This window comes from Ceratotherium simum, chromosome 34 (assembly GCF_057802395.1).
Source record: "Ceratotherium simum simum isolate JZ-2026a chromosome 34, ASM5780239v1, whole genome shotgun sequence".
NCBI lineage: Eukaryota > Metazoa > Chordata > Mammalia > Perissodactyla > Rhinocerotidae > Ceratotherium > Ceratotherium simum.
The window spans coordinates 1,730,394-1,755,790 of NC_141933.1; the positions used below are offsets into that span (position 1 = coordinate 1,730,394).

Here is a 25,397-nt window from a genome sequence, read left to right on the forward strand (position 1 = left end):
CTATTTGAACACCCGCTGGGGCTTGTCACCACACCACTTGGTGCTGTGCTAACAGCCATGCATGAGATTTGAATGCTTGTCTCCCTGCGGCGAGACTGCAAACTCCGCCCCACGCCCCGACTCGTCACGGGCCTTGTCCCGCCCTACACGGAACGCGTGGCTCCGCGGATGCTCAAGGGCGTCGACTGCTGCGCAGTAAGAACTACAACTCCCAGCATGCCCCGGGGCTGGCGGCGTCTGCAGCCCGAGGAGGTTGCCTAGCGACCGGGCGTGTCCCGGAAGGCGGGGCGGGACTTCCGGGGCGGTGGTTGCATCAGATTCTGAGAAGCTGTCGCCGCGGCCGCGGTTCCGGGATTCTTACGATGGCAGGTTCCTCTGGGGAGCAGGGTGAGTGCGCGCGGCGGTCGGGCGGGGGGCACCCTGGGCCTGAGGGCAGCACGTCCCCGGACTAGAGGGGCGACCCCAGGTCTGAGGTCCCCGGACTGGAGGGACGACCCCGGGTCTGAGGTGCCCGGACTGGAGGGGCGACCCCGGGTCTGAGGTCCCCGGACTGGAGGGACCACCCCGGGTCTGAAGTCTTCGGACTGGAGGGGCGACCGCGGGTCTGAGGTCCCGGGACTGGAGGGGTGACCCCGGGTCTGAGGGCTCCGGGTCCCCGAGCTGGAGGGGTGACCCGGGGGCTGAGGGCGGCGCGTCCCCAGGCTGGACGGGGGGAGAGGTGTCGGACGCGTCCCCTGGCTGGGCCGGCGCTCCTCGCACCTCGTCCCCCGCGGGGACCCTGCCCCGGCCTCAGTGCCCTCACTGGGTTGTGCAGAGGTCCTCTTGAGCTCCATCCCTGGGAGGTGGCTCTGTATTTCCTCTGGCTAGTCCCTGGGCCGGATCTCGCCCCCTCCTGTCCCCCTGGATTTGGGGGCCAGGCAAAGCTGGAGGGTTGTTTTGGTTTCCGCCCAGCCGGGGCAGCATCTCGGGGGTGGCCGGAGAGCGCCTAGGCTGACACTTTGACACTTAAGGAAATGGGGCTGAGGAAGTGGCCTCCGCCCACATACACATGAAAGGACTAGGGGTTTTACAGTGCAGCTGCAAACAGTGGCCATTGGGATCTGCCTGGTCAGGGCGTTATTGCCCCACTTGATTGCTGCCCAGGAGGTTCTGTGAGCAGCTCTGGCTCCGCCATCGTGTCACTCATGTCATCAGCAGGTAGACAAGCGCATCCCCAGGCTGACCTCCGAAGAGCACTGGGTCTTTTCCCACTATCCCTCATGCAAGATTGTGCGGGAAAGACCAGAGATTGTCGCTCAGATTCCTAAGTCTGGAGCAAACTTTCCTCAGGAAGAATTAGCAGTGTATAGAGTTTTTATTTTGGCTGGAGAAAATCAGATGGGAGTTTTTCTGAGACACCGTCACCCCCACCCACAGTTGAGGCTGTACAAGGCTTCTTTGGTGCCTTGTTTTTCCCCTTGCTCCCTAGGGTGCGCTGGGGTTCTAGGTAACCTGGTGACTTGGGAGGCACCCAGATGACAGGGCTGCTGTCCCGCACTAGTACCCACCTTCCAGGCACGCTGCATTCCACCGACAGGTGTGCCTGAATTCCAGTGTCGTCTCCACCCACCGCAGAGCCTGGCCGCCCACTGAGTTCACCCAGACTCCTGTAAAAGAGCAGTGTGGTTCACATCCCCGAGTCGGAGCTGCCCGGCTGGGCTGGGGTCCCCACTCTGCCCCTTCCTCACAGTACGGCGGGGGACTCGTCCTCCCTCAGAGGACGTGTGAGCATTAAAGGAGTCAACAGATGTGCAGACTTAGGCCGGTGCCCAGCACAGGGTGGGCATGTATGTCCAAGTGGAAAACTGCAGGATGTTTCTTTGTTGTTTTCTAAGTGAAAGTGTGTTTTTGGTTTGTTTGTGAATATAAATGACATATTGGGGGTGTTTTTATTAATTGCTTCAGAGCTTTAGGTTTTTAGAGCCTTGATAAGAATTGGCCTGCTTTTGGAGATGGACACATAGGTTGGGATTAACCGCCCAGGCTGTCTGGACAGCTGACAGATTTTCCTAGTCTAGACCTTAGGGTAGCATCTTCTAGGCAGTGCTCTGCACCAGGGCATAGCCCACCTGCTCTTTTCCTTTATTGCTGCCCCCACACCCCCTATACACCCTGTCCGTAGGCTTCCCCTCAAAGGCAAGAACGTAGACCATCCTCTGAGGACACAAGAAAAAAAATGAAATGGTAAAGGCTTCATTCATATAGCTCCCGGAGTTCTAGATATTCTTGGTTTCCAGTTTCTGAATACTTTTTATTCCCAAGGTTGGGTTCATCAAAAGTGACCATGTTCCAGACTTTTCAAGGAGGCCCTCGTTTAGAATATTCTTCTTATTTCAGATCAGGTTCCCTAAGTTGACTCAGAACATCTGTTTGGTCCCCTGCGATGACATTGGGTTTACAGCTTCTTTGTAGCTTGAAGGTGCATGGGCATGGCGCCCACTCCAGGGCCCGGTTGTCTTAGAAAGACGAGTCTCATCTCTGAGGACCCCTGGGGTGGAGGGAGCTCGTCTCAGAGGCCTTGCCCTGCAGACTCGGGCACTCGTGGTGGCTGCCTGTTAGGTCAGACTTGAGGTTTAATTTTTTATACAGTTTAATTCATGGAGTCTTCATAATAATACTGCAGCTAGCATTTTTCTTGGCATGAGTCTGTGCCAGGCCCTGCTCTAAATACATCTGTTATTGCCTGTAGTCCTCAGAGCAACCCTTTGTGCTAGATACTGCCCTTATCTTCCTGTACAGGTGAGATTCCTGAGGTTCAGAGAAGTGAGTTGTCCAAGGTGGCACAGCTAGCCAGAGGCGGGGCCAGGCTTCCACCTGGGCAGTTTGACTGGAGCAGGGTCTTAACCACTGTGCTGTGCTGCCTTTTATGATTCTGTTCAGAATAACAACAAGGGCCCCAGTGCCCAAGGGAGTCAAGGTGGACCAGAGGCTAAAGTGGACACGCTTTGCTGTTTCCCAAAGAAAAATGAAATGTCTATACTTACAGACCACAAATATTTGCTCGTCTATGAACTCATGTTTCTCAACATTTAATTTTTAAGAGTCATAATAGATGGTGCCCTTGGGGTGGAGATTAAGCCGTTCCTAGTGTCCATGCTCCACATCCTGGTGCCACCGATCACCTACTTGTCATCGGGGCAGCAGGTTGTGATACTCGTAATAACCAAAGGTCTATGAAAGACACAGGAAAATAAAAATCCCATGTGAAAGCATATCTGCTATTTCATTGGCAAATTGTCACTGAGTGGTTCAAAAAGGTTTACTGAAATAGGTCAGTCACTTTTTATTTATTTATCTATTTAGTAAATGTGCATTAAGCACCTGCTCTGCCAGACACTTGCTCGGCCCTGGAGATACAACAGGTCGAGCGGTCTCGGCCTTCGTGGGCTCTCTGTCCAGAGGGGAACTGGGTAAACAGGTGATGGCAGTGAAGGGCAATGCATGTCTGCTGAGGCATGGTAGTGTTGGGTGGGCTAGCCCTGGACCAGGGAACACCAATGCCTCCGAGGGTTACACAGGCGGGTCCTCTCTTGGTCACTTCCCGGAGCTCCTGCTGCCAGGTGGGCTGCATCCAGCCAGGTGGCTCCAAGCCCAGGCTCCTTCCCTCTGTGCCTCCACGGTCTGCAGAACCTGGGCTTGGTCCTCGCCTGCCAGCCGTCCCACGCGCAGGAGGGAGTGGAGGGAACCACATGAGAGGCTCTCCTGGGCCAGGGCTGGAAGCGGCAGCGGGGGGCTGCAGTCCGCTGGTCGGGCCCAGTCCTGGAGCCTGAGCTGGAGGACTGGGCCTGACGAGTCCCCAGCACTCTGCTCCTGAGGAAGGGCAGGGGCAGGCCCCTGAGAGGCGTGGAAGTTGAGCCTAGAGGAAGAAAGAGGAGTGGGGGTCCTGGCAGAGACCACTGCATGCACTAAGACCTGAAGACGAGGTGGCTGCCGGCAAGTTCCTGAGGCCAGAGGGTAGAGGAGGGCTGGAGATAGGCCGCAAGGCCAAGTCTGCAAGGGCCTTGAGCACATTTTCAGAATTTAGGTCTTGCCTCTGAGTTTTGGAAGGATCGTCTGCCCTCTTCCCCACGTGGAGGATGGGTAGGAGGAGAGTGGACAGAGGCGGGGAGACCAGGAGCCAAGAAGGTGGTGGCCTGGGCCAAGGGCAGCCGTGGGCATGTGGGAAGTGGGCAGGTTCGGGAGGACTGGGATCAGTGCCGGGGGTGATGTGGGAGTAAGAAACGAAGGTGCCCAGGCTTCAGCGCCAGTAGGGAAGATGGCCATGCCATTCCTCGGGACTTGTGCCCAGGTTTGGGGGCAACACATGATGCCTGTCACCTCAGGGGCAGCTGGACTTCAGGGGCTGCTGCTAGGAGAGAGGTGGAGGCTAGAGAGGGTATCAGGAGCCCTGGGCCTGTGGGAGGGGGCCTTGGACTCCAGGAGTGGGCAGCACTGCCTCCAGCTGGATGGGGAGCAGGGGTGCCCGTGGCCCTCCTCCCCGGGATTCGTGTGAGGACAGGATGCATTTGGGAGGCGTTTTCCAGTCCCCTTTCTGAGAGCCACTTGGGCAGGCTGGGAGTCCCCACAGGAAATGATGTGGAGCGGACCCAGGGAGAGGAGCCGCTGTGGAAGGCGGGGTCCCGGAAGCTGCAGGAGCATCTGAGGAAAAGGGAGTGAGTAAAGGGCACAGACCCCAGCAAAGGCTGGCTGGTCTTCAAAACAGAACCCGACCAGCCTGGGAGCTTATAAGGAAGGCAGAGTTGCTGTGAAGGGATCTGCACTTCTGCGAGCTGCCTGGGGCTCCTTAGTGCACCAAAGTTTGAAAGCCCTGGTGCAGTGCAAGGACCCTTGGGGAGCTTGTGTCTGCCCATTGCTGGCGCACCCAGAGGTTCTGATTCCCAAGGTCTCAGGTGGGCCTGGAACGTGCGCCTCTGGGAGCTCACCGCTGCTGCTGAGGCTCCGGGACATACCTGAACGGGCAGCTTAGCTCGGAGCAGAGGAGGGCAGGTGGGTGGGAAGCAGGCAGACTGCAGGTTGTTGAAGGAACCCGGAGAGCAGGTTTCAGTGCTGATGGGAAGGAGCCAGGGGGAGGGAGAGGCGATGGGCTTATCATTTCACACCAGGACTGCGGTTCATTTGATGTGCCTTTGGTTCTTGCGTTTGTGTGATTTCAGTAAACGTCTTAGAAAGACTTCAGCTTCCTACACCGTGGTCACGGTCCGTGTTTAGAACATTCTCAGCATCAGAAGGTGTCTCTCCCATGATATGTTTCTGATTGGAGCTGCAGATTGACCTGACAAGTGGTCGTTCCCTCCACATTGACGCCGAGTGGGAGTTTGCTCTCTGCACGAATGTGTGCACAGGCTCCAAGGTGGGGGTCCCCGTCGCAGATGCGTCCCCTGCCTGGGAGCCCTCATCTAATCTTGGCATCGCCAGCCGAGGACCAGACTACAGTCTGGCCCAGAGCCATGACCACTTGAAAGCCGGCCTGTTTGTGTTTGTTTCCTCAAAAACGCTTCCGTGCAGCTGCTGCAATTAGCCCAGTGCCTGTCTGCCTCCGGGCCTGGAAGCCTGTCATCTACCGCTCCCTGGGCACTGTGCCTCCCGTCCTGGGAAGAGCCTGCCCTTTTGAAGGTCTGGGCTGCTCCACAAGGCACATTTTAAATGTGTGTGTAACGCCTGGGTAAACTCCTCCGGGGCAAATACAATAATGATAACACAGGAGTGATTATAATAATAATAATGGTAAACTGGGTGCTAGCTGTGTGCCAGGAGGTATTTTAAACATTTTACAAGTGTAATTTCGCCTAATGCTCAGCGGCTTTACAAGGCGTGTGTTGTTCTGAGCCTGTTTAACCCACCGGAGGAGGCGGCAGCCCCCGGAGTCCTTGCTGGTCCCCACAGGGCAGCCTCCTGAGCAGCTTAGCCGCCTGAAGTTCCCTGAACTACTGTACCAGTGCATTAAAGCCATCTGTAGTTAGAACGTTTTACATGTTTTTCTCATCATAAAAATAACATAAGGTAGAAGATGAGCGGTGGGGAAAAAAGGGAAATAAAACCACCTGTACCCCGCTCGTCAGAGATGGCCAGTGTCAGTGTCGGACGAGTTCTGGGCTGTCTTCTCTGTTCACTGGAAGACATTTGGAGCCGGAGAGTGTCTCTCTGTCTCTTGCTGTTCAGGGCTTCGGGGTGGGTAGGATCTTGATGTTGTTTCTCAGAGTGGTGCTGTCATCTCTTGCTCATTCCCCCTCCCTCCCGTTGCCTTCGGTCCTGGCACAGACAGTTGCACAAGAGAGATGCTCGGAGATAGGGAAGGGAGCGTGTGGGGGCAGCGTTGGGGGAACAGCTTCTGAAGGACAGCCAACCCATCCTGGGATGTGGCCCATGCCCGGCTCTGTCTACACCTCAGGCAGGTCCTCAGATTTTTCTTTAGTGAACTTAATTTTCTTTGTCGTAAAAGAGGAGCGCTGGCAGCAGCCACCTGACAGACTGCCCAGCTGCGGGAGGAGTGTCGCCAGGTGAACAGAAGTTCCCCGGGAGGAAGGTGCTCTGCAGAAGACTTCAGAGAAGTCTGACGTCGATTTAGTTCGGTTTTCCTGGGCACTGGCTTCGGGGTGCCCAGAACTGGCCTGTTGGGTGCCACCTTCCTCTCCCTGGGTTTCATCTTCAGTGGGAAGAGAGCATGTCTTGTCAGAGAGTCTCCACCCTGGTGGCTGTGAGGCGGGGGTCACGAGGGTGGGCCCCCTCCATAGGAGAGTGGGAGGCACAGACCCACCTGGAACTTCCTTCCCTGTCTCAGGCAGACTCGGACACGGGGCCTGTGATGACGGGGCTGCTCCCTATGAGCCCTCGGGCTGGGTCCTTAGAGCCACCTGCTCAGGGAAAGGAAGGAGAGCTGGGGGCGGCAGCTACTCAGGGGCCCTCGTGGGTTCCCCAGGACCTCTGCTGGCACCTTCAGCAGGGAGGGGTCCGCCTCTGGGTCTCCCTTTGCTTCCTTTGACAGTTCCAAGACCTGAAGTGAAAAGTGGCTTGTTCCTCTGGTGGGTCTAGCGTGAAACAGAAGCAGCACCCCCTGGAGAGGTGTGCCTTTGGGCAGCAGGCTCCAGCTGAGCAAGCCATTGGGCCTTAGAAGCAACTCTAGACTCAGCTGGGTCCCAACCCTGGTCCTGTGTGCTGGGGCGCTTCCCGGGAGAGGGCTCATGAGGCCCCAGAATGACAAGTGAAACCCAGCCCATCACGGGCAGTGCTGCACTTTGAGATAACATTCTGCTGCTCGCTCATTCATTTATCCTGCAGATTTATTGAGTGTCTAGAATGTTCCAGGCTTAGTTCTAGATGCTGAGGATGTATGCTGAGCAAATAAAGCAGACCAGAATTACCGGGGACAGGGCAGAGAGTAAAGGAAAGAAAGAAGGACCAAGAATTAGGAATAAGTGTTCTGGAGAGAAGTAAAGCAGGAAGGGGTTGGGACCCCGGGGGCTGGTGGTCATTTGGAACAGTGTCCGGGAAGACCTACTGGAAAAGGAGACACCAGGCAGAGCCTGAGGAAGGGAGGGAGCCTGGCCATGTCTGCGGGAGCATTCTAGGCAGAGAGGGTGGGATGAGAGACCCTGAAAAAGAAGCAGACCAGGCTCTTGTGGGGTAAGCAGGGGCCCGTGTGGCTAGAGTGAGGGGGGCGTGAGTAGGGGCGGGAGCTGAAGTCAGAGAGGCATGGGGGTCCCACATGGGGCTGTCTTGAGGCCGGTGTAAGGACTGGGCTTGTGTGAGGTGGGGGTCCAGAGGAGGAGTCTGTGGTCTCGCCTTCTCAGCAGGGCCGCTCTGTTGTGCAGAGCCAGCATGCCCAAGGAGTGGCCTGCAGCACAGGGGTTCGGTGAGAGGGGCTGGGCCCAGCGTGGCCGCCGTGGTGAGGGGCTGGATTCCGGATATGGTTGGAGGTAGAGGCCCTGGACTGTCCCGTGGGTTGGCCGTGGGGGGTCCTGAGGGTGATTTGTAAAGGGGCATGTGCAAAGAGTAAGACGGAAGGGTGTGGGAAGGAGTGGCACCTTGTGGCCACGTGGAGTGGGTGACTGTCCTGTTGGTGTCAGATGAGATGGGACTCCGTGCTGGAGCTTCCTGGGTACAGTGCAGAGAGAAGCAGGCGGGTCTTTCTGGAAGGCCTTGTGTGAAGCACAGCATCCATTTGAGAGCTCAAGGAAGAGTTTTGCCCTTGGCGCCCACACCCTTCCTGTAGATGAAGAGGTCGGGGTTCAGGACATGTGCGGGAAGCTGGCGTCCCAGAGGCTGGGCCCTGGGGAGTCACCGCCCCTCCCGTGGGGCCGCCTCAGACCATTGGGTAGTTCACTTTGCAGCAGCTTGGAAAACGCTGCTGGCTTTTGTCCTTCTCTTGGTTGGTTCCCGCCCATCCTTGCTGACCCCACCGTGTCTGGGAGGTCAGGTGTTGGCAGGACCTGAGAGGAGGCTTGCCCCACAGTGGACGCAGGTGCAGAAAGGCATTTGTGTGTGCAGCTGCTCCCCCCCCACACACTTTGCTGTCTGTGTTCAGGAGGTGTGTGGGCTTGTTTGGGGTGATTTTCCTGTTCCTGGTCCCGGCAGGTAAACTTTGATGGGGAGGAAGAGGGTCAGAGGAGGGGGCGTGGCTGTGGGTCCAGCACGATGACCCAGTGACCTCATGGTGTCAGACAGCTCGCTCTGAAGGGCTTGGGTGTCAGGGTGTCTGCCCTGTGCCCAGGAAGGGCAGCTGTGCCCGGCAAAGCGAGAGGGGACGGGCCCATCCTTTCCCACTCTGAGCTGACTCCTAGGCCGAATGGGCCCCGGGCTGAGAGGGCATCTGTGTGGAAGGGGACAAGCACAATTCCCTCAGAAAATTAAGCTAAAATAACTGGGGTGAGCGAGGCTTAGATGCTGCTCAGACTCATGGGCTCAGGAACTGGGCTCCTTCCCACAGCCAAAGGGCCTGGTGTGACCCGACTTGCCTCTGCCTCCCTGCTTTGCCGGGGCTGGGTCTGTGCCCCTCCAGCCAGGCTGTGGCCAGGGATGCACACAGCCAGACATTAGTTAAAGCAGTGAGAACAGGTTTTACTTAGTGACTGACAGTAGGAAGAGCTGAGGGGGTCGGATTTCTGCAGAGGCAGGGGTGAGGGGCCAGGTAAAGGGGGGAGGAGGGGGAGGGGAGGGGGAGAGGCCCAGTAGAGTCCAGGGGTGAAAAGTCACAAAGGGGTGGTGAGTGTCAGGGCCTTGTGCCCTTTTCTGTCATCATCGTCGCTCTGAGAGAGGGCAGGCCAGGCCCGTTGTCAGCTGTGGACAAGCACAGCCAGCTCTCCAGGCAGCTTGGGCTATCTCAGGCAGGCGTTTCCGGGGCTGCCGTCCTCCTAGGAGCACAGCCTTCGGCTGCTGGAAGCCATCTAGTGCAGGGGTCTGGACGGGCTCGCTAGGGCCAAGGGTTCTGCATCCTCACCCACCCCCGTGGGCCACCCAGGAACTGGTCAGCACCAGCCCTCCCAAGGCCCAGACCAGAGGTGTGCCTCTGCAGAAAAGGGGTTGTGTGTGTGTGTTTATTTTGAGTTTTTCTTCAATTGAGGTGAAATTCACATAACATGAAATTAACCATTTTAAAGTGGACAATTCAGTGGCATTTAGTGCATTTGCAGTGTGGTGCAACCACCTGCCTTGTCTAGTTCCAGAACACGTTCATCACTCCAAACTGAAGTCACTCCCCGTCAGCAGTGACTCCCCATTCCCCCTTCCCCAGCCCCAGGCAGCCACCCATCTGCGTTCTGTCTCGGTGGACTTGCCTGTTCTGGACGTTTCATATGCGGGAAAGTTGACACCCAGGCCTCTGCGTCTTTCTGGACTCTCACCCAAGGCCCCTGTGCCCCTGACTGACGCCATGTGCCTCTGTCTTTGCAGCTCCCGACTACAGGTGCATCCTGAGCATTAGTGACGAGGCAGCCAGGGTGCAGGCCCTGGACGAGCACCTCAGCACGCGTAGCTATGTGCAGGGACACTCACTGTCCCAGGCAGACGTGGACGCCTTCAGGCAGCTCTCAGCCCCTCCCTCCGACGCTCGGCTTTTCCACGTGGCTCGCTGGTTCAGGCACATAGAAGCGATCCTGGGCAGCCCCCGAGGCAGAGGCGAGCCCAGTGGGCTCCAAGCAAGTGAGTAGCAGAGTGGCCTTCCCGGCCGTTAGAACCTCTCGCAGCGGCAGCCACCTCTGAGGTCAGGGCCTTCCTCCATTGCCCCGTGTGTGGCGCTGGTGGCAGCGGTGCCCTGGAGGAGCCCACAGCGCTGGCTCCTGTCACCGCGTGCGAGCAGGGGGCCCGCTGGGCTGACCAGTGCTCCCTGAGTAGAGGTTAGAAGCTGACTCTGGAGGAGCAAGACTCCCTGCGGTCACTGTCGCGGAGCTGCCTGGGGGCGAGTGCAGAGCCCGGGACCCGTGCCGCCCAGGGGTCCAGCAGGGCCGGGCCGCGTGCTCCTGCCTTGGCATTTTCCCCTAACCCCTTGCCTGGCTTGATTTGACTTGGTTCTTTTTGTTTATTCTTTCCATAATATTGCCGTGTCTTTGTCCGCCAGATTTAGGATTGTTAAATCCTAAAGCAGTATTAATTGCTTTGAACTTGCTGAAAATCAGAAATAAGTCATTTGTCGGCTTTGAGATGAAATCATTGCATGGCTTTCGCTCCATCTGGGGAGTGCTGGTGCGTCTGTGCCAGCGTGGCCCCAGTTGTCTTGGGGGTGCTTCTGGAGAGTCAGGGCTCAGTTCACGTCATCTAATGAGTCATCCAAGGGTACTTCCTCCATGACGGCCCGATGCCCTCAGACAGCTCAGTCCTGCCCGGGGCTTTGGGCACTCCCCACCTTCACACAGGGGGTGGGTGCATGCTGTCTCTGGTCCCCGCTGGACTGGGCAGCCCCCTGGGGGCCTTTTCCAGACTCCTGCAGGTGGGGCATGTGGAACATTCCACAGCGCCTGTACTGCTGGCCCGGTCCGCTGGTCCCCCTGCCGTAACAGGCAGAGATGGGGTATCCCTTCTCTGAGGGTAGGGGTGTGTTTTGGTTTTCTGGATAATCCTGCAGGAAGAGGATTGCAGCATAGGGTGGGAGCATTGCCCTGTAGGTCATCTTCTCCCTGTGGGTCCAGCACAGTGACCCAGGTGACGTCTTGGTGTCAGGCACGTTCTCTCTGAAGGGCTCAGGCGTCAGGTTGTCCCCCTAGGTCCCAGCTCCCATGGCACAGCCTTCGAGGGCAGAGATAAGGGAGAATCTGAGGCTCGCCACCTTGGCAGTGGCCTGTCTGATCTTCCATTGAGGGAGCTTGTTGCAAGACTGATGTTGACACACGTCAGCTTCAGGATCAGGAGATAAAAATGAGTCTGTGCTTCTGCAAATGCCTTTAACCCCGGAAAGGAAGGCCACTCGAGGCGTAGCGACACCCTGCTGATTCACGAGGCTGCTCCAGACAGGCTCAGGCAGGTGGAGGGAGGCACCTGGGCGGCATGGATACGATTATCCTGCCTCTTTCCATTTCCAAGTCCCTTCGTCACTGGTGCCACCTAGGAGGCCACCAGGGACCTTTTGTGCCCAGGGGATGGCATGTGTTAGGTCGGCCAGCTGGCCTGCAAGCTGGGGCTGGGGCCTGGCACTGCTGCCTGTCAGCCTGTGCCTCCAGCGGGTCCCAGGACCCTCAGAGTCCGATGTCCACGTCCCTGGATGGCAGTAGCCGAGCGTCTGCCTCCCCACGTTGCCGCCAGAATCGGAGCAGCTGCCCGTCTCAGACGTCTCTGAAGTCCTGTCCTGGGTGGGAAGGCCACCTCTTCCAGCCCCTCGCTCCCCAGTGCCCCGTCTGCCTTCTCTCCGAGTCCCTGCTCCTGCTCAAGAGTCCTTCCCTGCTGGGCATCCTGTCAGCACCAAACATCATAGCTTGTCACCTTCCCCTCTGCTGACCCCCCAGTCTGAGTCCCTGTGCCTCCCTCGTGCCTTCCGTGTTCTCTCCCCTGGGCCATGGGCCTCAGTAGCCCGAGGGACCTTCTCAGACACAGAAAGACCACAACTCTACCTAAGCCCCTTCCCAGGACGTGGGCCTGCCCCTGCCCCTCTGTCCCTTCTCCTACCCCCTCCCTGCCTCGTTGCCTCCTTTCTGCGGCCCCAGCAGGGTAGGTCCACTCCACTCAAGGCCCCAGCCTTGCTGAGTCCTGTGTCCCAGAGAGGGGCTCAGCCCAGATGGCCCCTCCTCCCAGGGGCTCTCTGCCACCCGCCACTCCCGTCCCCACTGGAAGGAGCCTGAGAGCGTGCTCAGAATCCCCAGCAGGTGTGGGTCCATCTGATGCAGGGGCCACGTGTGTAGGAATAGAAGCGTTCAGTGCTGCTCTCTCCTCTGTGGCCGACAACCCTACGTCCCTGTGAAGTCCTTCTCCTCCCTCCCTCCATGGCAGGGGCTGTTAATTGTGTGAGGGAACTCTAGTGAAAGTGTTTTCCTATTAAGTCAAAGGTCCTTGTGTAGTAGTTCCCAGTTTTCCCCTTTTGAAAATAGGAATTTGTATATGCCAAATTTCCTTGAGCCCGTCACCAGCTGTGCGGCAGTAGCAGCCCTTTGGGGATCTAGAAAGCCTGAGTGTGCCCAGTGTCCTGGACCGTGTCCCGCTGGCCGGGCTCTCTGGGCTGCGCCCTCAGCTGTGTCCTGTCACCAGCTGTCTCAAGTCTTCTCGGATGGGCCTTCAGTCCTGTGAACCCCGAGCCCTTCCTGCTTAACAGGATGGTTGCTGGTGGTCGTCTGGTTGACATCAGTGTGTGTGGCAGCTCTGGCCGGCGTCCCCTGTTGTCCCAGATGGAGTTACAGTGTCTAAGTGAGGGAGGGGATTGATGGAGTCATAAAGCGGCAGACTGAACGTCATCACACCGTGGACTGTGAGTTTCCTTCAGGGGCATTTGCTGCGTTTAAAATGAACCTCTAAGACTCGTACCTGACCTCAGTGAGCATTTGGTGTTTCAGTAAGAACTTGGGCTTTGCCAGGCAGTAGAACCTGTGAGTTTGCCGGCACGCACCCCAAGTAAGGCGCTCCTGTTTAGCGCTGCCTGTCTCCCTCTCTCCCCGTTTGCCTGCCCCTCTCCTTGTCCGCTGGCTCTCGCAGGCACACACACCGGGCACGCATGCGCGCGCGCACACACACAGCGCACACACAGCAGCTTCCTCCTCCTCACCCCTTCGCCTGTCCGTCATGCACATCCTCTGTCTGGCTGACGTGACCGTGGGCAAATGGCCGAGCCCAGGACTGGCTGCTCTGTGACTCCTGGTGGGAGGCAGCGTGTAGCAATCCGTTGGCTGCATTCAACATCGATTCGAGGATGCTTGTGCAGGGTCTCACCTGTTGGCAGACTGTCCACATGAAAGAGAATCCCTCTGCAGACAGAGGCAGCGGTGGGGCCGGGATGGACCCAGAGAGGGCAGCTCGGTGAGCTGGGGATGCAGGCAGTGCCGAGGCCTCCACCTCGGGGGCCCGTCCTGGGGCGGGCGTGGCGCAGCAGCCGTGCCTTCGGTTGTGCACAGCGGAGGGGGACAGCTGGGTTCGGGGTGCAGCTGGGTTCGGGAGTGGTTGAAACGTCACAGACAGCCATGGGGTGGGAATAATCACCTTCTTGGTTAGCACAGACTGTTTAAAGACTGCCTTTGCTCAGCTGGAAACTTGGGCCTGGGGGCCTGCAGAGCAGCAGGGCAGCCCCTAAGACTCGAGGACGGGGGGTGGCCGAGAAGGAGGAGACCATAGTAGTGGCAAGAGCAGGAGGAGAGTGAGGCTGCCAAGAAGAAGGTGATGGATGAGGTCTGACTCCATGAGCCCCTGAGGACCAGTGTGGGGAGGACCCTGGGCTGTTTCCAAAGGTGGTCCAGAACCCATGTGAAGCCCAAACATGAGTGTCTGCATCAGGATCTTGTTAGGGAGCCGCCTGCATGCTGCAGGGCACGGGGGACCAGAACTGAGTGGGGAGCCAGCCACTCTCTTACCCACGTCTGACAGAGATAAGGGGCTGGCGGCTGTTCTTACTGACTTTCTGTGGCCCTGAGCCAGCAGCTGTTTCTGACCTGGCCTGGCAGTGGCCTATGTTCCACGAGGCCTCCACGAGGGCTGTCTTCCCGAGTTATATACTGCGTTACACTCCAGCAGTGTGAGCCGCGTGTTTGCAGGGCCCGCGCCTCCCTCTGACCCACAAGCTGTGTCCAGCGCTCTGCACACAGAGGGAGCAGGAGGGCACGTGTCTGAAGACCAGCGGGATGCAGCGGGCACGGACACCTCGTGCAGGCGCTGTCATGCCGTGCTGGCGTTTTGGGGTTGTTGTAGGATTCATTGCTGCCAGAGTGTGACGAAGCAAAATAGAGAAGCAGTTGCATTTGACAAGGGTGTTGCTGGCAGAGATTTGCGTTAATGTTGTTTCATGTTTCGCTGAAAATAATATTTCCATCGTAAAAACCAAGGTGCAGTGTGACTTGCGTTTCCCGTGACCCAGCTGCTCTTCTGCCCTCGCAGGTAAAGGCCGGCGGGTGCAGCCTCAGTGGTCTCCTCCCGCCCGGTCCGAGCCGTGCAAGCTGCGCCTTTACAACAGCCTCACCCGGAATAAGGTAAGGAGGGATCACGGGGGCGGGGCCAAGACGGCTCTGTCAGAGCCCCACGTACGCTCTAAAACACAACACTGTTGTCTGTTCATCCTGGCGGGCCCTGGTGTGCCATCACTCCGGGTCTGAGATCCCTCAGCTACTCACCACGTGTTCTCTGTGTGGCCCGAGGCAGAGCTGTTGTCTGACACTGGACACACTCATGTCACGCCTCACAGGGACACCTGCCCATTGGCGTGTAGGCGGGGAGCACCCTGAGTAGGCTCTTGAGCCCTGCCCAAGGGTAAATGCTCATGGTCTTTCAGAGCCGAGCCAAGTGGTGGCATACTTTCAGAGAGGACACGTGGTGGCAGCAGATGTCACAGTGCAAGCCAAGCAGAACTGGCAGCACGGCGGACCTGTTCAGTGTTGCTGGGAGCTGAGCAGGTTTCGAGCAGGTTTTGAATGGGGTTTGCTTGGTTTGTTCTGCTCAGCATGGCCAGTGGCTCCAGAGATTTCCAGCAGGGCTCCAGCCGTGGGCTGATTGGATGTCCCTCAGCAGGCACACTTAGCAGACAGGGAGACAGGGTCTCCCTCATGGACCTGGTTGAAGACAGCAGCCCCTGAATTGGTCCGACACTGTTGGACCATTCAGCTGGCGGTGTGGAGAGCAGCTGCGCACAGCACCTTGATTGAGCGGTCCTGGCCTCTGCGCCAGGCTCCTTCTGGGGCGTGGACCCTGGTCAGCTGCTCAAAACCCGTGTCTTCATCTATGAAAGGAAAACAGCAGCACCTACCTCCTCTGATTGTTTCTAGGAGCAAGTGTGGGTCAGCCTAAGTGCTCAGCCCAGGGCTTAGGTGCTCCATCAACGTTAACTGCTGCTGCTGTTGGTAACTAAGCAGCATTCCGACAAAAGCAACCGCGTGCCTCTCTTCCACCACCAGCCTCCTCTGAGGAGCGGAAGCCCAGGGAGGAAGAGGGCTTCCTCGTCCGCGGGAACCTGGCATCGAGAGTCTAATTGGGATCCCCCTCCCCCAGACTTTGTGACTTCTTTTAGTTAAACAGCAATCTTTGCTGGATTTTATATAAACCAGCAAACCTCAGTGGGCTCTTTGTGGCTGGTTGGGGTGGTCCTGCGCAGCGCCTCTTGCATTTCTCGTAACTGTCATGCCTTCATTTCTAACAAAGGACGTGTTTATACCTCAAAATGGGAAAAAGGTGACATGGTATTGCTGTGGGCCGACCGTCTACGACGCATCTCACATGGGGCACGCCAGGTAGGGCCCGTGGCGGGGGGTGCACACGGGCGGGGCCCCGCAGGGAGCCTCTCAGCTCCTGAGCCCTCATGGGAAAATCAACCCTGAACTTTTTTCTCTTAATTTCAAGATAGAAATTTTCATTTCATAAGAATCCATATTCACTGTAGGAAAATAAGAGTATACTGACAGCCGAGAAACACAGCACCTCGCAGCCCTGTTGTTGATATCCAGGGCTGTACCCACACACTTTTTTCTGTGTACCTTAAAGTTTTCCTCATCCTGCATCCAGTGGGATGTTTCCCAGACACTTCGACCTGAGGCCGAGTGGGTGGTGACCTCATGGTGGTCTCAGGGTGTCATGTATTAAGAGCAGCTGGCGGGCTGGCCCCGTGGCTTAGCGGTTAAGTGCGCGCGCTCCGCTGCTGGCGGCCCGGGTTCGGATCCCGGGTGCGCACCGACGCACCGCTTCTCTGGCCGTGCTGAGGCCGCGTCCCACATACAGCAACTAGAAGGATGTGCAACTATGACATACAACTATCTGCTGGGGCTTTGGGGGAAAAAAAATAAATAAATAAATAAGAGCAGCTGGCTGTGGGGGAAATGCCACAGAATCCTTTTCCTTGTTCGTGTGTTAATTGCAGTGCCAAGATGATGGGCAGAGTGCACCCTTTGGAAAGGTGTGTCTTTTCATTGCTCTAGGTCCTATATCTCCTTCGATATCTTGAGAAGAGTGTTGAGGGATTACTTCAAGTTTGACGTCTTTTACTGCATGAACATCACAGACATTGATGATAAGGTAAGGGGAGTTTTCAAGATTAAATTTTAAAAACAAGGGATGAGGGGCTGGCCCCATGGCCTAGTGGTTAAGTTTGGCATGCTCTGCTTCAGTGGCCCGGGTTTGCAGGTTTGGATCCTGGGCGCAGACCTACACCGCTTGTCAGCCATGCTGTGGCAGTGACCCACGTATAAAGTAGAGGAAGATTGGTGCAAATATTAGCTCAGGGCTAATCTTCCTCAGCGGAAAAAAAAAACAAACAATGGATGATAGAAAGGAAGGCATGACTTTTGAATAAGTAGATAAAATAAGGTAGGCTTGAACTAGCTCAGGGCTTGACCTAATAAATATTATATGGAAACCCCTCAATGAATTAGTATGACAGTTTATGCAAACGATGTTATCATATTTTCAGATGTTTAGATGCTATTGGAAACCTGCATGTTCTGGGTCCAGGTTGATTAAATGTTAATACCCCATGGGGCTTCGCGGAAGGAGGATCTGTGGGAGCATGTAGTTTTGTGTGTGGCACTGCATAGGAAGCTGGGGACCGGCGTGTTTCTTCCACATCAGAAAGGTCGAAGTAGAATAGTCTTCACCGGAAGGTGTGGCCCTCGGGCCCTGCTGGGTAGTTGGGAGATGGAGGGTGGTGTTCGTGCTCATCAATGGCGTCCACGGCTGGGGCCCACGGTTGCCCCTCAGTCACAGATATGAGGGCGGGCTCTGGCCGTAACCCCACGTTTTCCCTTTGCTCTTCCCAGATCATCAAGAGGGCCCGGCAGAACTACCTGTTTGAGCAGTATCGGGAGCAGAAGCCACGGGCAGCACAGCTCCTGGAGGACGTTCACACCGCCCTAAAGGTGGGCCCCTCGCTGTCTTCTCCTTGACTCCTGGTCTCGGCCCTCGGCCGTTCCTTGTCACTGTCCCTAGAGTAGTGGCTGTCCTCGGTAGGCCTCACAGAGTGTACGGCACTAAAGCCAGTTCCATCAGGGGTCACCAAAGTCTTGATTGACGTGGTCCCCCGGCCCCTGGGAAAAGTCGCCAGGAAAGACACGCATGGACGGGGGTGTGGATCAGGGGACTCTTCCTGCCACTAATGGGAAGATGTCAGGATTTGTCACCATGCTGCTGATCTACACTTACCTGTAAAATGCTTCTAACATTGCTATCGATTCTTCCACATGAGGTCACAACCAAGTCAAATACTTTTGACTGAGATGGAGAAGCTGTGCCAAGCTTCTTAAATTGGTAATAGTGGAAATTTTCAGTATTATTTGGAGAAATTAGTTCTTTCAAATTTAATATTTTAATTTTGAAGAAACAGTGTTACAAATTATTGTATTATGTAGTCAGATTAGAATAAGTCATTTTATTCTTTTCAATAATTACCATCTTTAGCAATTACAGTAATAATTACTGGTGTGCTTATAGCGTTTTGTCTCTGAAAGAAAAAAATAGGAATAAAATTAGAGCTTAGCAATCTTTTAGGCCAACAAGGCGGGGCCCACTAGGCTGTGGTGCCTTCGTGATGGCGGTGGCTGGCGGCGCCTCTCAAAGTCCCTAGATGACATCTCATGTAGTCCCCAGCGCAGCCTCAGGGGTGCTGCTCTCACACCCACTTTACGCCAGAGAAACAGAGGTCATGTGCCCTGCCTAGCGTCCTGTGAGGAGGCCACAGCGCCAGGACTGCCTGGCTCGGGGGTGGCACTCTCTTTGCTACCGCCCTCCCGCTTGGGAGAGCTAGGATGACACTCTCAAAGACACACACTTCTCTGTGGCGGCACGCAGTGGGAAGAGCTGGTCTTTTCTGCGTTGAGTCCCCTTTGAAGGCAGGGTTTGCTGGGCGGTGTCTTATAGGATTGACACCTCCTTGTGGTTGTAGCCGTTTTCAGTAAAATTAAACGAGGCGACGGATCCCGACAAAAAGCAGATGCTCGAACGCATTCAGCACACGGTGACGCTTGCCGCAGAACCGCTGGAGAGGGCCGTGCAGTGCGACCTTGCTGGAGAGGAGCTGGACAGCCGTGTGGAGGTGAGATCTGAAATGAGTCTGGCCAGCCCTCTGTGTTACTGAGGCTCCCTGCACACGGGGTTGAATCTGTCTCAGATTACCACACCCTGCGCCCGGCCATGACGGTGCTGAGGCCTGACGGTAGCCGGGTCAGGACCCCTGCCCTCCACCCCCACTTCCCTCGGATAAATAGGGGCACACTTGGCATGTGTGGGGGAGCAGCCTTCTCTGGACATTATTCCAAGGTCACCCAGTGGGCTCCCCTGGTAGTTCTTTTTTTTTTTTTTTCTTTTTTTATGAGGAAGATGGGCCTTGAGCTAACATCTGCCAATCTTCCTCTTTTTGCTGAGGAAGACTGACCCTGGGCTAACATCCATGCCCATCTTCCTCCACTTTATGTGGTACGCTGCCACAGCATGGCCTGACAAGCATTGGTGCGCGCCCAGGATCCGAACCAGTGAACCCCGGGCTGCCACAGCGGGGCGCTCGCACTTAACTGCTTGCGCCACCAGGCCGGCCCCTCCCCCGGTAGTTCTTAATGGCAGCTCCTGGAGAGAAAGGAGCGAGAGATTGAAGTTGAAATGAGCTGTGGGCCCCGGGGTACCCTCCTGAACTCGAGACCTTCCCTTTGGCCACTCTTCTGCCTCCGTGAAAGGCCTTCCTTCAGACAGACTTGAGGGCACCGGGTACAAAGGGTGCCTGGGCCTCTCCTTCCGGGCTTCTCCTGCCTGAGCTGCCACACAGGACGGCTGCACAGCCTGGCCTCGCCTGGGCTGCAGCCTGCACCCCGGGATGGGCAAGGTGGCCTTCTCCTTTACGCCAGTGCCCCCTGCTGGTCACCCTCTTCAAAAGTCAACGGAAACGAGAAACCTGCAGACGAGAGGCAGTGAGGAGGCTATAAGTCCTGAAGCGGTGTAAGGAACTGCGCACACAGGAGCCTGTCCACTTCAGTTTGCCTCCTCTGTGGCCTCACGTGAGGGATTGCTTGGGAGTGCTTGTTCTGAGCTTTATGAAAAGCAGTCAGGTCTTCCTAGCCTTGGGGACCAGCCCTTTCACTTGGGGTGTGCTTCTGAGATGGGGCTGTCCTTAGTTCAGTGGATGCCTCATCCCTTCTTCCAGGACGGTGGAGATGCTCCCTTGTACCCAACAATGCTGCCGTGAATTTTTTCCCAATTGTTCCACTAATATCTTTTTTTAAAAATTGTGGTAAAGTATGTGTAACATAAGATTTAGCATCTTAACCATTTTTAAGCGCACAGTTCAGTGGCATGAAGCACATTCACCTTGTTGTGCAACCATCACCTCCACCTGTCTCCAGAAATTTTTTCACCTTCCCAAAATGAAGCTCTGTCCCCATTAAACACTAACTCCCCAACCCCTGGCACCCACCATCCTATTGTCTGACTCTATGAATTTGACTTCTCTAGGGACCTCATGTAACTGGAATTACACAGTGTCTGTCCTTTTCTGACTGTCTTACTTCACTCGGCGTATTGGCCTCAAGGTTCATCCATGTTGTAGCAGGTGTCAGAATTCCTTCCTTTCTAAGGCTGAATAATATTCCGTTGTACACATATACCATATTTTGTGTATCCATTCATCCATCGATGGACACTTGGGTTGTTTCCACCTCTTGGCTGTTGTGAATAATGCTGCTGTGAACATGGGTGTACAAAGATCTGTTTGGGTCCCTGCTCTCACTTCTTTTGGGGATAGACCCAGCAGTGGGATTGCTGGATCATATGGTAATTCTAGTTGTAATATTCTGAGGAACCGCCATACTGTTCTTCACAGCAGCATGAGGATTCTAGTTTCTCCACATCCTCGCCAACACTTGTTATTTTGTTTTACTGAGAGTAGCCATCCTAACGGGTGTGAGGTGGTATCTCATTGTGGTTTTGGTTTGCATTTCCCTAATGACCTGTGGTGTTGAGCATCTTTGCATGAGCTGTAAGTTGTTTTCTATTTGTCTCTGGGTGCACATTTGCAGGAATTTCTTTAGCCTGTATACCTGGGGGTGGAAATGCTGGGCTGTAGGGGCTGGGTAACTTTCTTGGGGGTCACCAGCGCCACCCACACGTTCTGTGATTCTCCGGAAGGATTCATAGGATTCAGCATAGAGTTGTCTTCACATGTAAGGTTTATCACAGGAATGCAGCCCGGGAAGAAGGCTCGGGTGGGTCTGGAGGAATCCATAGGCCGCCTTCTGAAGCTGCCTCCCTTCCTCCCATGAGGGGACAGAGTATACTCCCCCCCAATGGGAGAAACGGTGCCTCTGCACATGTGAAGTGTTTCTGCACAGGGAGGCCATCAGAGCCTCAGCACCCAGGGTTTTACTGGGCACTCTCACGTAGGCACTGCCCCCTGGCACGAACCACAGCTCCTGAATCCCAGAAGGAGAGCAGGTTAGTGTTCTGAGTAAGCCACCCTCTTTGCACAGACACCCACAGAGCGGCTGCCGCAGGGCAGGGTGTCCTAGCCTCTCAGCACAGGGGCGTTCAGTTCCAGACACAGCCAAGGACCAATCTGGCCAGCAGGCCTTTCTCGGGGCAGCAGCTGGGGCCTGCTGTACAGTAACAGTTCACTAAACAGCTGTGCAGATGTGTCCAACTCCTAACTCAGTTCCAGTGTTCTGTTAATTTGCATAAGCACCAGCACTTCATATTGTCAGAGTCTTTCCTTTTTATCAACGGAATGTAAACTGTAAAGTGGTAATTACTGGGGTGTGAATTTGCATTTCTCCAACCTCTCTTGAGGCTGCGTATCTTTTCACATGTGTACTTGCCTGTTCTGTGCACCGGTCCTCTCCATTTTTCCTTGGGCTATTTGTCTCTTTCTTACTGGTTTGTAAGAAAGAGACAAACCAGTCTCTCGACCCTAATCCTTTGTCATTTAAATGTGTTACAAACACTTTCTCCCAATTTATGGCTTTTCTTTTCACTTTCTTTTAATAACAGAGGGTCTTTATTTTAATATAATCAAATTTATCAGAGTTTTTTTTATACATAGCATTTTTGTGTCTTAAGAAATCTTCCCTACCCTGAAACATAAAGATATTCTCCAATATTTTTTTGTAAAGATTTTAAACTTGTACAGTTCACATTGAAGTCTTCGATTCCCTAGAATTAGTTTTTGTAAGTGGTGTGAGTAGGAATCCAGTCCCCCCTAAGCCCCCATATGTGGAAAGCCCTCCTTTCCCAAGGGTCTGCAGTGCCTGCTCTGTTACATGTCGGGTTTCTGTGTGCGGGTCTCAGTTCTGTTCCGGTGGTCAGATGATTCACCTGCATGGGTGTCTCGATGTCTGTCACTGATGTCTGGTAAGGTAAGAGGCTTTATCTTGTTTTTGTTCTTCAGGTGTCTTTTGAATTCTCCTCAGCTTGTTGAGTCTCATGCAAGACACTGTTGGGATTTTATTTTATTATTATTATTATTATTATTATTATTTTATTTTTGTGTGTGTGTGTGTGTGTGTGTGAGGAGATCAGCCCTGTGCTAACATCTGCCAATCCTCCTCTTTTTTTTTTTTTTTTTTTTTTTTTGCTGAGGAAGACTGGCCCTGGGCTAACATCCGTGCCCATCTTCCTCCACTTTGTATGGGACGCCGCCACAGCATGGCTTGCCAAGCAGCGCGCATGGGATCCGAACTGGTGAACCCCAGGCCGCCGCAGTGGAGCGCACGCACTTAACCACTTGCGCCACGGGGCCAGCCCCCACTGTTGGGATTTTAAGTATTATGTCTGAGAATTATTTCAGATCCAACTTTGGCTGTGTTGATCCTCTCTATTCTGTCTTTCTGTTTCATCAGTTTTTTTAAAGAGCAGTTTTTTAGAGCAGTTTCAGGTTCACAGCAAAATTGAGAGGAAGGTACAGAGATTTCCCATATACTCCCTGGGCCCCCACACTCATAGCCTCCCCCACTATCTACATCCCCCACCAGAGTGGCATGTTTGTTATAACTGATGAACCTATGTTGGCACATCATCATCACCCAGAGTCCTTAGTTTACATGAGGGTGCTGTCTTGGTGTGGTACATTCTGTAGATTTGGACAAATGTATAATGATACATATCTACCATTATAGTCTCATACAGAGTAGTTTCATCGCCCTAAAAGTCCTGTGCTCTACCTTTTCTATTTTTTTAAATTTATTTTTATTTTTTTATTTTTTCCCCCAAAGCCCCAGTAGATAGTTGTATGTCATAGCTGCACATCCTTCTAGTTGCTGTATGTGGGATCCGGCCTCAGCCTGGCCAGAGAAGTGGTGTGTCGGTGCGTGCCCGGGATCCGAACCCGGGCCGCCAGCAGCGGAGCGCGCGCACTTAACCGCTAAGCCACGGGGCCGGCCCTGTGCTCAACCTTTTCATCCCTCCCTCTCCACTAACCCCTGACACCACTGATCTTTTTACTGTCTCCATAGTTTTGTCTTTTCCAGAAGGTCACAGAGTTGGAATCATATACTATGTAGCTATGTAGCCTGTTCAGGTTGGCTTTTTTCACTTAATATGCATTTTCCTTCCCTCCATGTCCTTTTGTTGACTTGATAGCTCCTTTCTTTTTAATGCTAAATAATATTCCATTATCTGGACTTACCACAGTTTATTTATCCTTTCACCTACTGAAGGGCATCTTGGTTGCTTCCAGGTTTTGGCAATTATGAATAAAGCTGCTGTAAACATCTGTGTGCAGGTTTTTGTGTGGACATAAGTTTTCAACTCTTTTAGGTAAATTAGTATCCCCATAAATTAGGAGTGTAACTGCTGGATCGTATGGTGAGAGTATGTTTAGTTTTATGAGAAACTGCCAAACTGTCTTCCAAAGTGGCTGCAGCATTTTGCATTCCCAGCAGCAGTGAATGAGCGTTCCTGTGGCTCCGCATCCTCACCGGCGTTTGGTGTTGTCAGCGTTCCTGGGTTTTGGCCGTTCTCATGGGTGCGTATCTCGTTGATGTTTTAATGTGCAATTCCCTGCTAACATAGGATGTGGAGCATCTCTGGATGCTTATTTGCCGTCTGTATATCTTCTTTGGTGAGGTGTCTGTTAATGTTTCTGGCCCATTTTTTAATCAGGTTGTTGGTTTTGTTACTGTCAGGTTTTAAGAGTTCTTTGTATATTTTAGATAACAGTCCTTTATCAGATATGTCTTTTGCACATATTTTCTCCCAGTCTTTCATTGTCTTTTCATTCTCTTGACAGTGTCTTTCCTAGAGCAGAAATTTTTAATTTTTTTTTTTTGTGTGAGGAAGATCAGCCCTGAGCTAACATCCATGCTAATCCTCCTCTTTCTGCTGAGGAAGACCGGCCCTAAGCTAACATCTATTGCCAATCCTCCTCCTTTTTTTCCCCAAAGCCCCAGTAGATAGTTGTATGTCGTAGTTGCACATTCTTCTAGTTGCTGTATGTGGGACGCCACCTCAGCATGGCCAGACAAGCGGTGCGTCGGTGCGCACCCGGGATCTGAACCCAGGCCACCAGTAGCGGAGTGCACGCACTTAACCACTAAGCCACGGGGCCGGCCCCAGAAATTTTTAATTTTGATGAAGTCCAGCTTATCAATTTTTTCTTCCATAGATCATGCCTTTGGTATTTGTTTCTACGAAATCATTGCCAAACCCAAGGTCATCTAGATTTTCTCCTATGTTACCTTCTAGGAGTTTTGTATTTTACATTTAGGTCTCTGATCCATGTTGAGTCACTTTTTGTGAAGAGTGTAAGGTCTATGTCTAGGTTCATTTTTTTGCACGTGGATGTCCACTTGTTTCAGCACCATTTGTTGAAAAGACCATCTTTTCTCCATTGTCTTGCCTTTGCTCCTTTGTCAAGATCAGTGGGCTGTATTTATGTGGGTCTGTTTCTGGGCTCTGCATTCTGTTCCTTGGATCTATTTGTCCTTTCTTTTGCCAGTGCCATGCTGTCTTGATTACTGTAGCTTTATAGTAAGTCTCGAAGTCAGGTAGCATCAGTCCTCCGACTTTGTTCTTCTTCACTATTGTGTTGGCTATTCTGGGTCTTTTGCCTCTCCATGTAAACTTTAGAATCAGTTTGTCGATATCCACAAAATAACTTGCTGGGATTTTCATTGGGATTGCATTGGATCTATAGATCAAGTTGGGAAGAACTGACATCCTGACAATATTGAGTCTTCCTATCCATGAACATAGAATATCTTTCCGTTGACTTAGTTCTTCTTTGATTTCTTTCATCAGAGTTTTGTAGTTTTCCTCATATAGATCTTGTACATATTTTGTTAGATTTATACCTAAGTATTTCATTTTGCGGGGGTGCTAATGTAAATGATATTGTGTTTTTAATTTCAAATTCCACTTGTTATTTGGTAGCATATAGTTTTATGTCTTCCTTCCCAGTCAGTATACTTTTTATTTCCTTTTTTTGCCTTGTTACATTAGCTTCCAGTATGATGTTGAAAAGGGGTGGTGAGAGGGGACATTTGTGCATTGTACTTGATCTTAGTGGGAAAACTTCTGGTTTCTCACTGTGAAGTGTGATGGTAGCTGTAGGTTTTTTGTAGATGTTCTTTATCAAGTTGAGGAAGTTCCCCTCTATTCCTAGTTTTCTGAGAGTTTTTATCATGAATGGGTGTTGGATTTTGTCAGATGCTTTTCCTGCATCCATTAATATGATCATGGTATTTTTCTTTTTTAGTCTGTTGATGTGAAGATTTACATTAATTGATTTTATAATGTGCATACCTGTGATAAATCCCACTTGGTCATGGTATATAATTCTTTTTTTTTTT

The 25,397-nt window shown here is 53.6% G+C and overlaps 1 protein-coding gene across 3 annotated transcripts in view; it reads left to right on the top strand.

The window, feature by feature from the left end:
- Window positions 1–288: 288 nt before the first annotated feature.
- The window catches only part of CARS1 (cysteinyl-tRNA synthetase 1), a 55,175-nt gene continuing 30,066 nt past the window's right edge, over window positions 289–25,397 (top strand). For 2 of the 3 annotated variants that reach the window (XM_014795762.2, XM_087422462.1), the window contains exons 1-7: window positions 289–387; window positions 9,925–10,173; window positions 14,533–14,624; window positions 15,787–15,875; window positions 16,557–16,653; window positions 17,394–17,492; window positions 18,515–18,664. In XM_014795762.2, the coding sequence (XP_014651248.1) occupies window positions 363–387; window positions 9,925–10,173; window positions 14,533–14,624; window positions 15,787–15,875; window positions 16,557–16,653; window positions 17,394–17,492; window positions 18,515–18,664 (801 nt within the window). In that variant the 5' untranslated portion in view covers window positions 289–362. The remainder of the gene's footprint in view (window positions 388–9,924; window positions 10,174–14,532; window positions 14,625–15,786; window positions 15,876–16,556; window positions 16,654–17,393; window positions 17,493–18,514; window positions 18,665–25,397) is intronic. The other variant, XM_087422461.1, reaches the window with a different exon arrangement.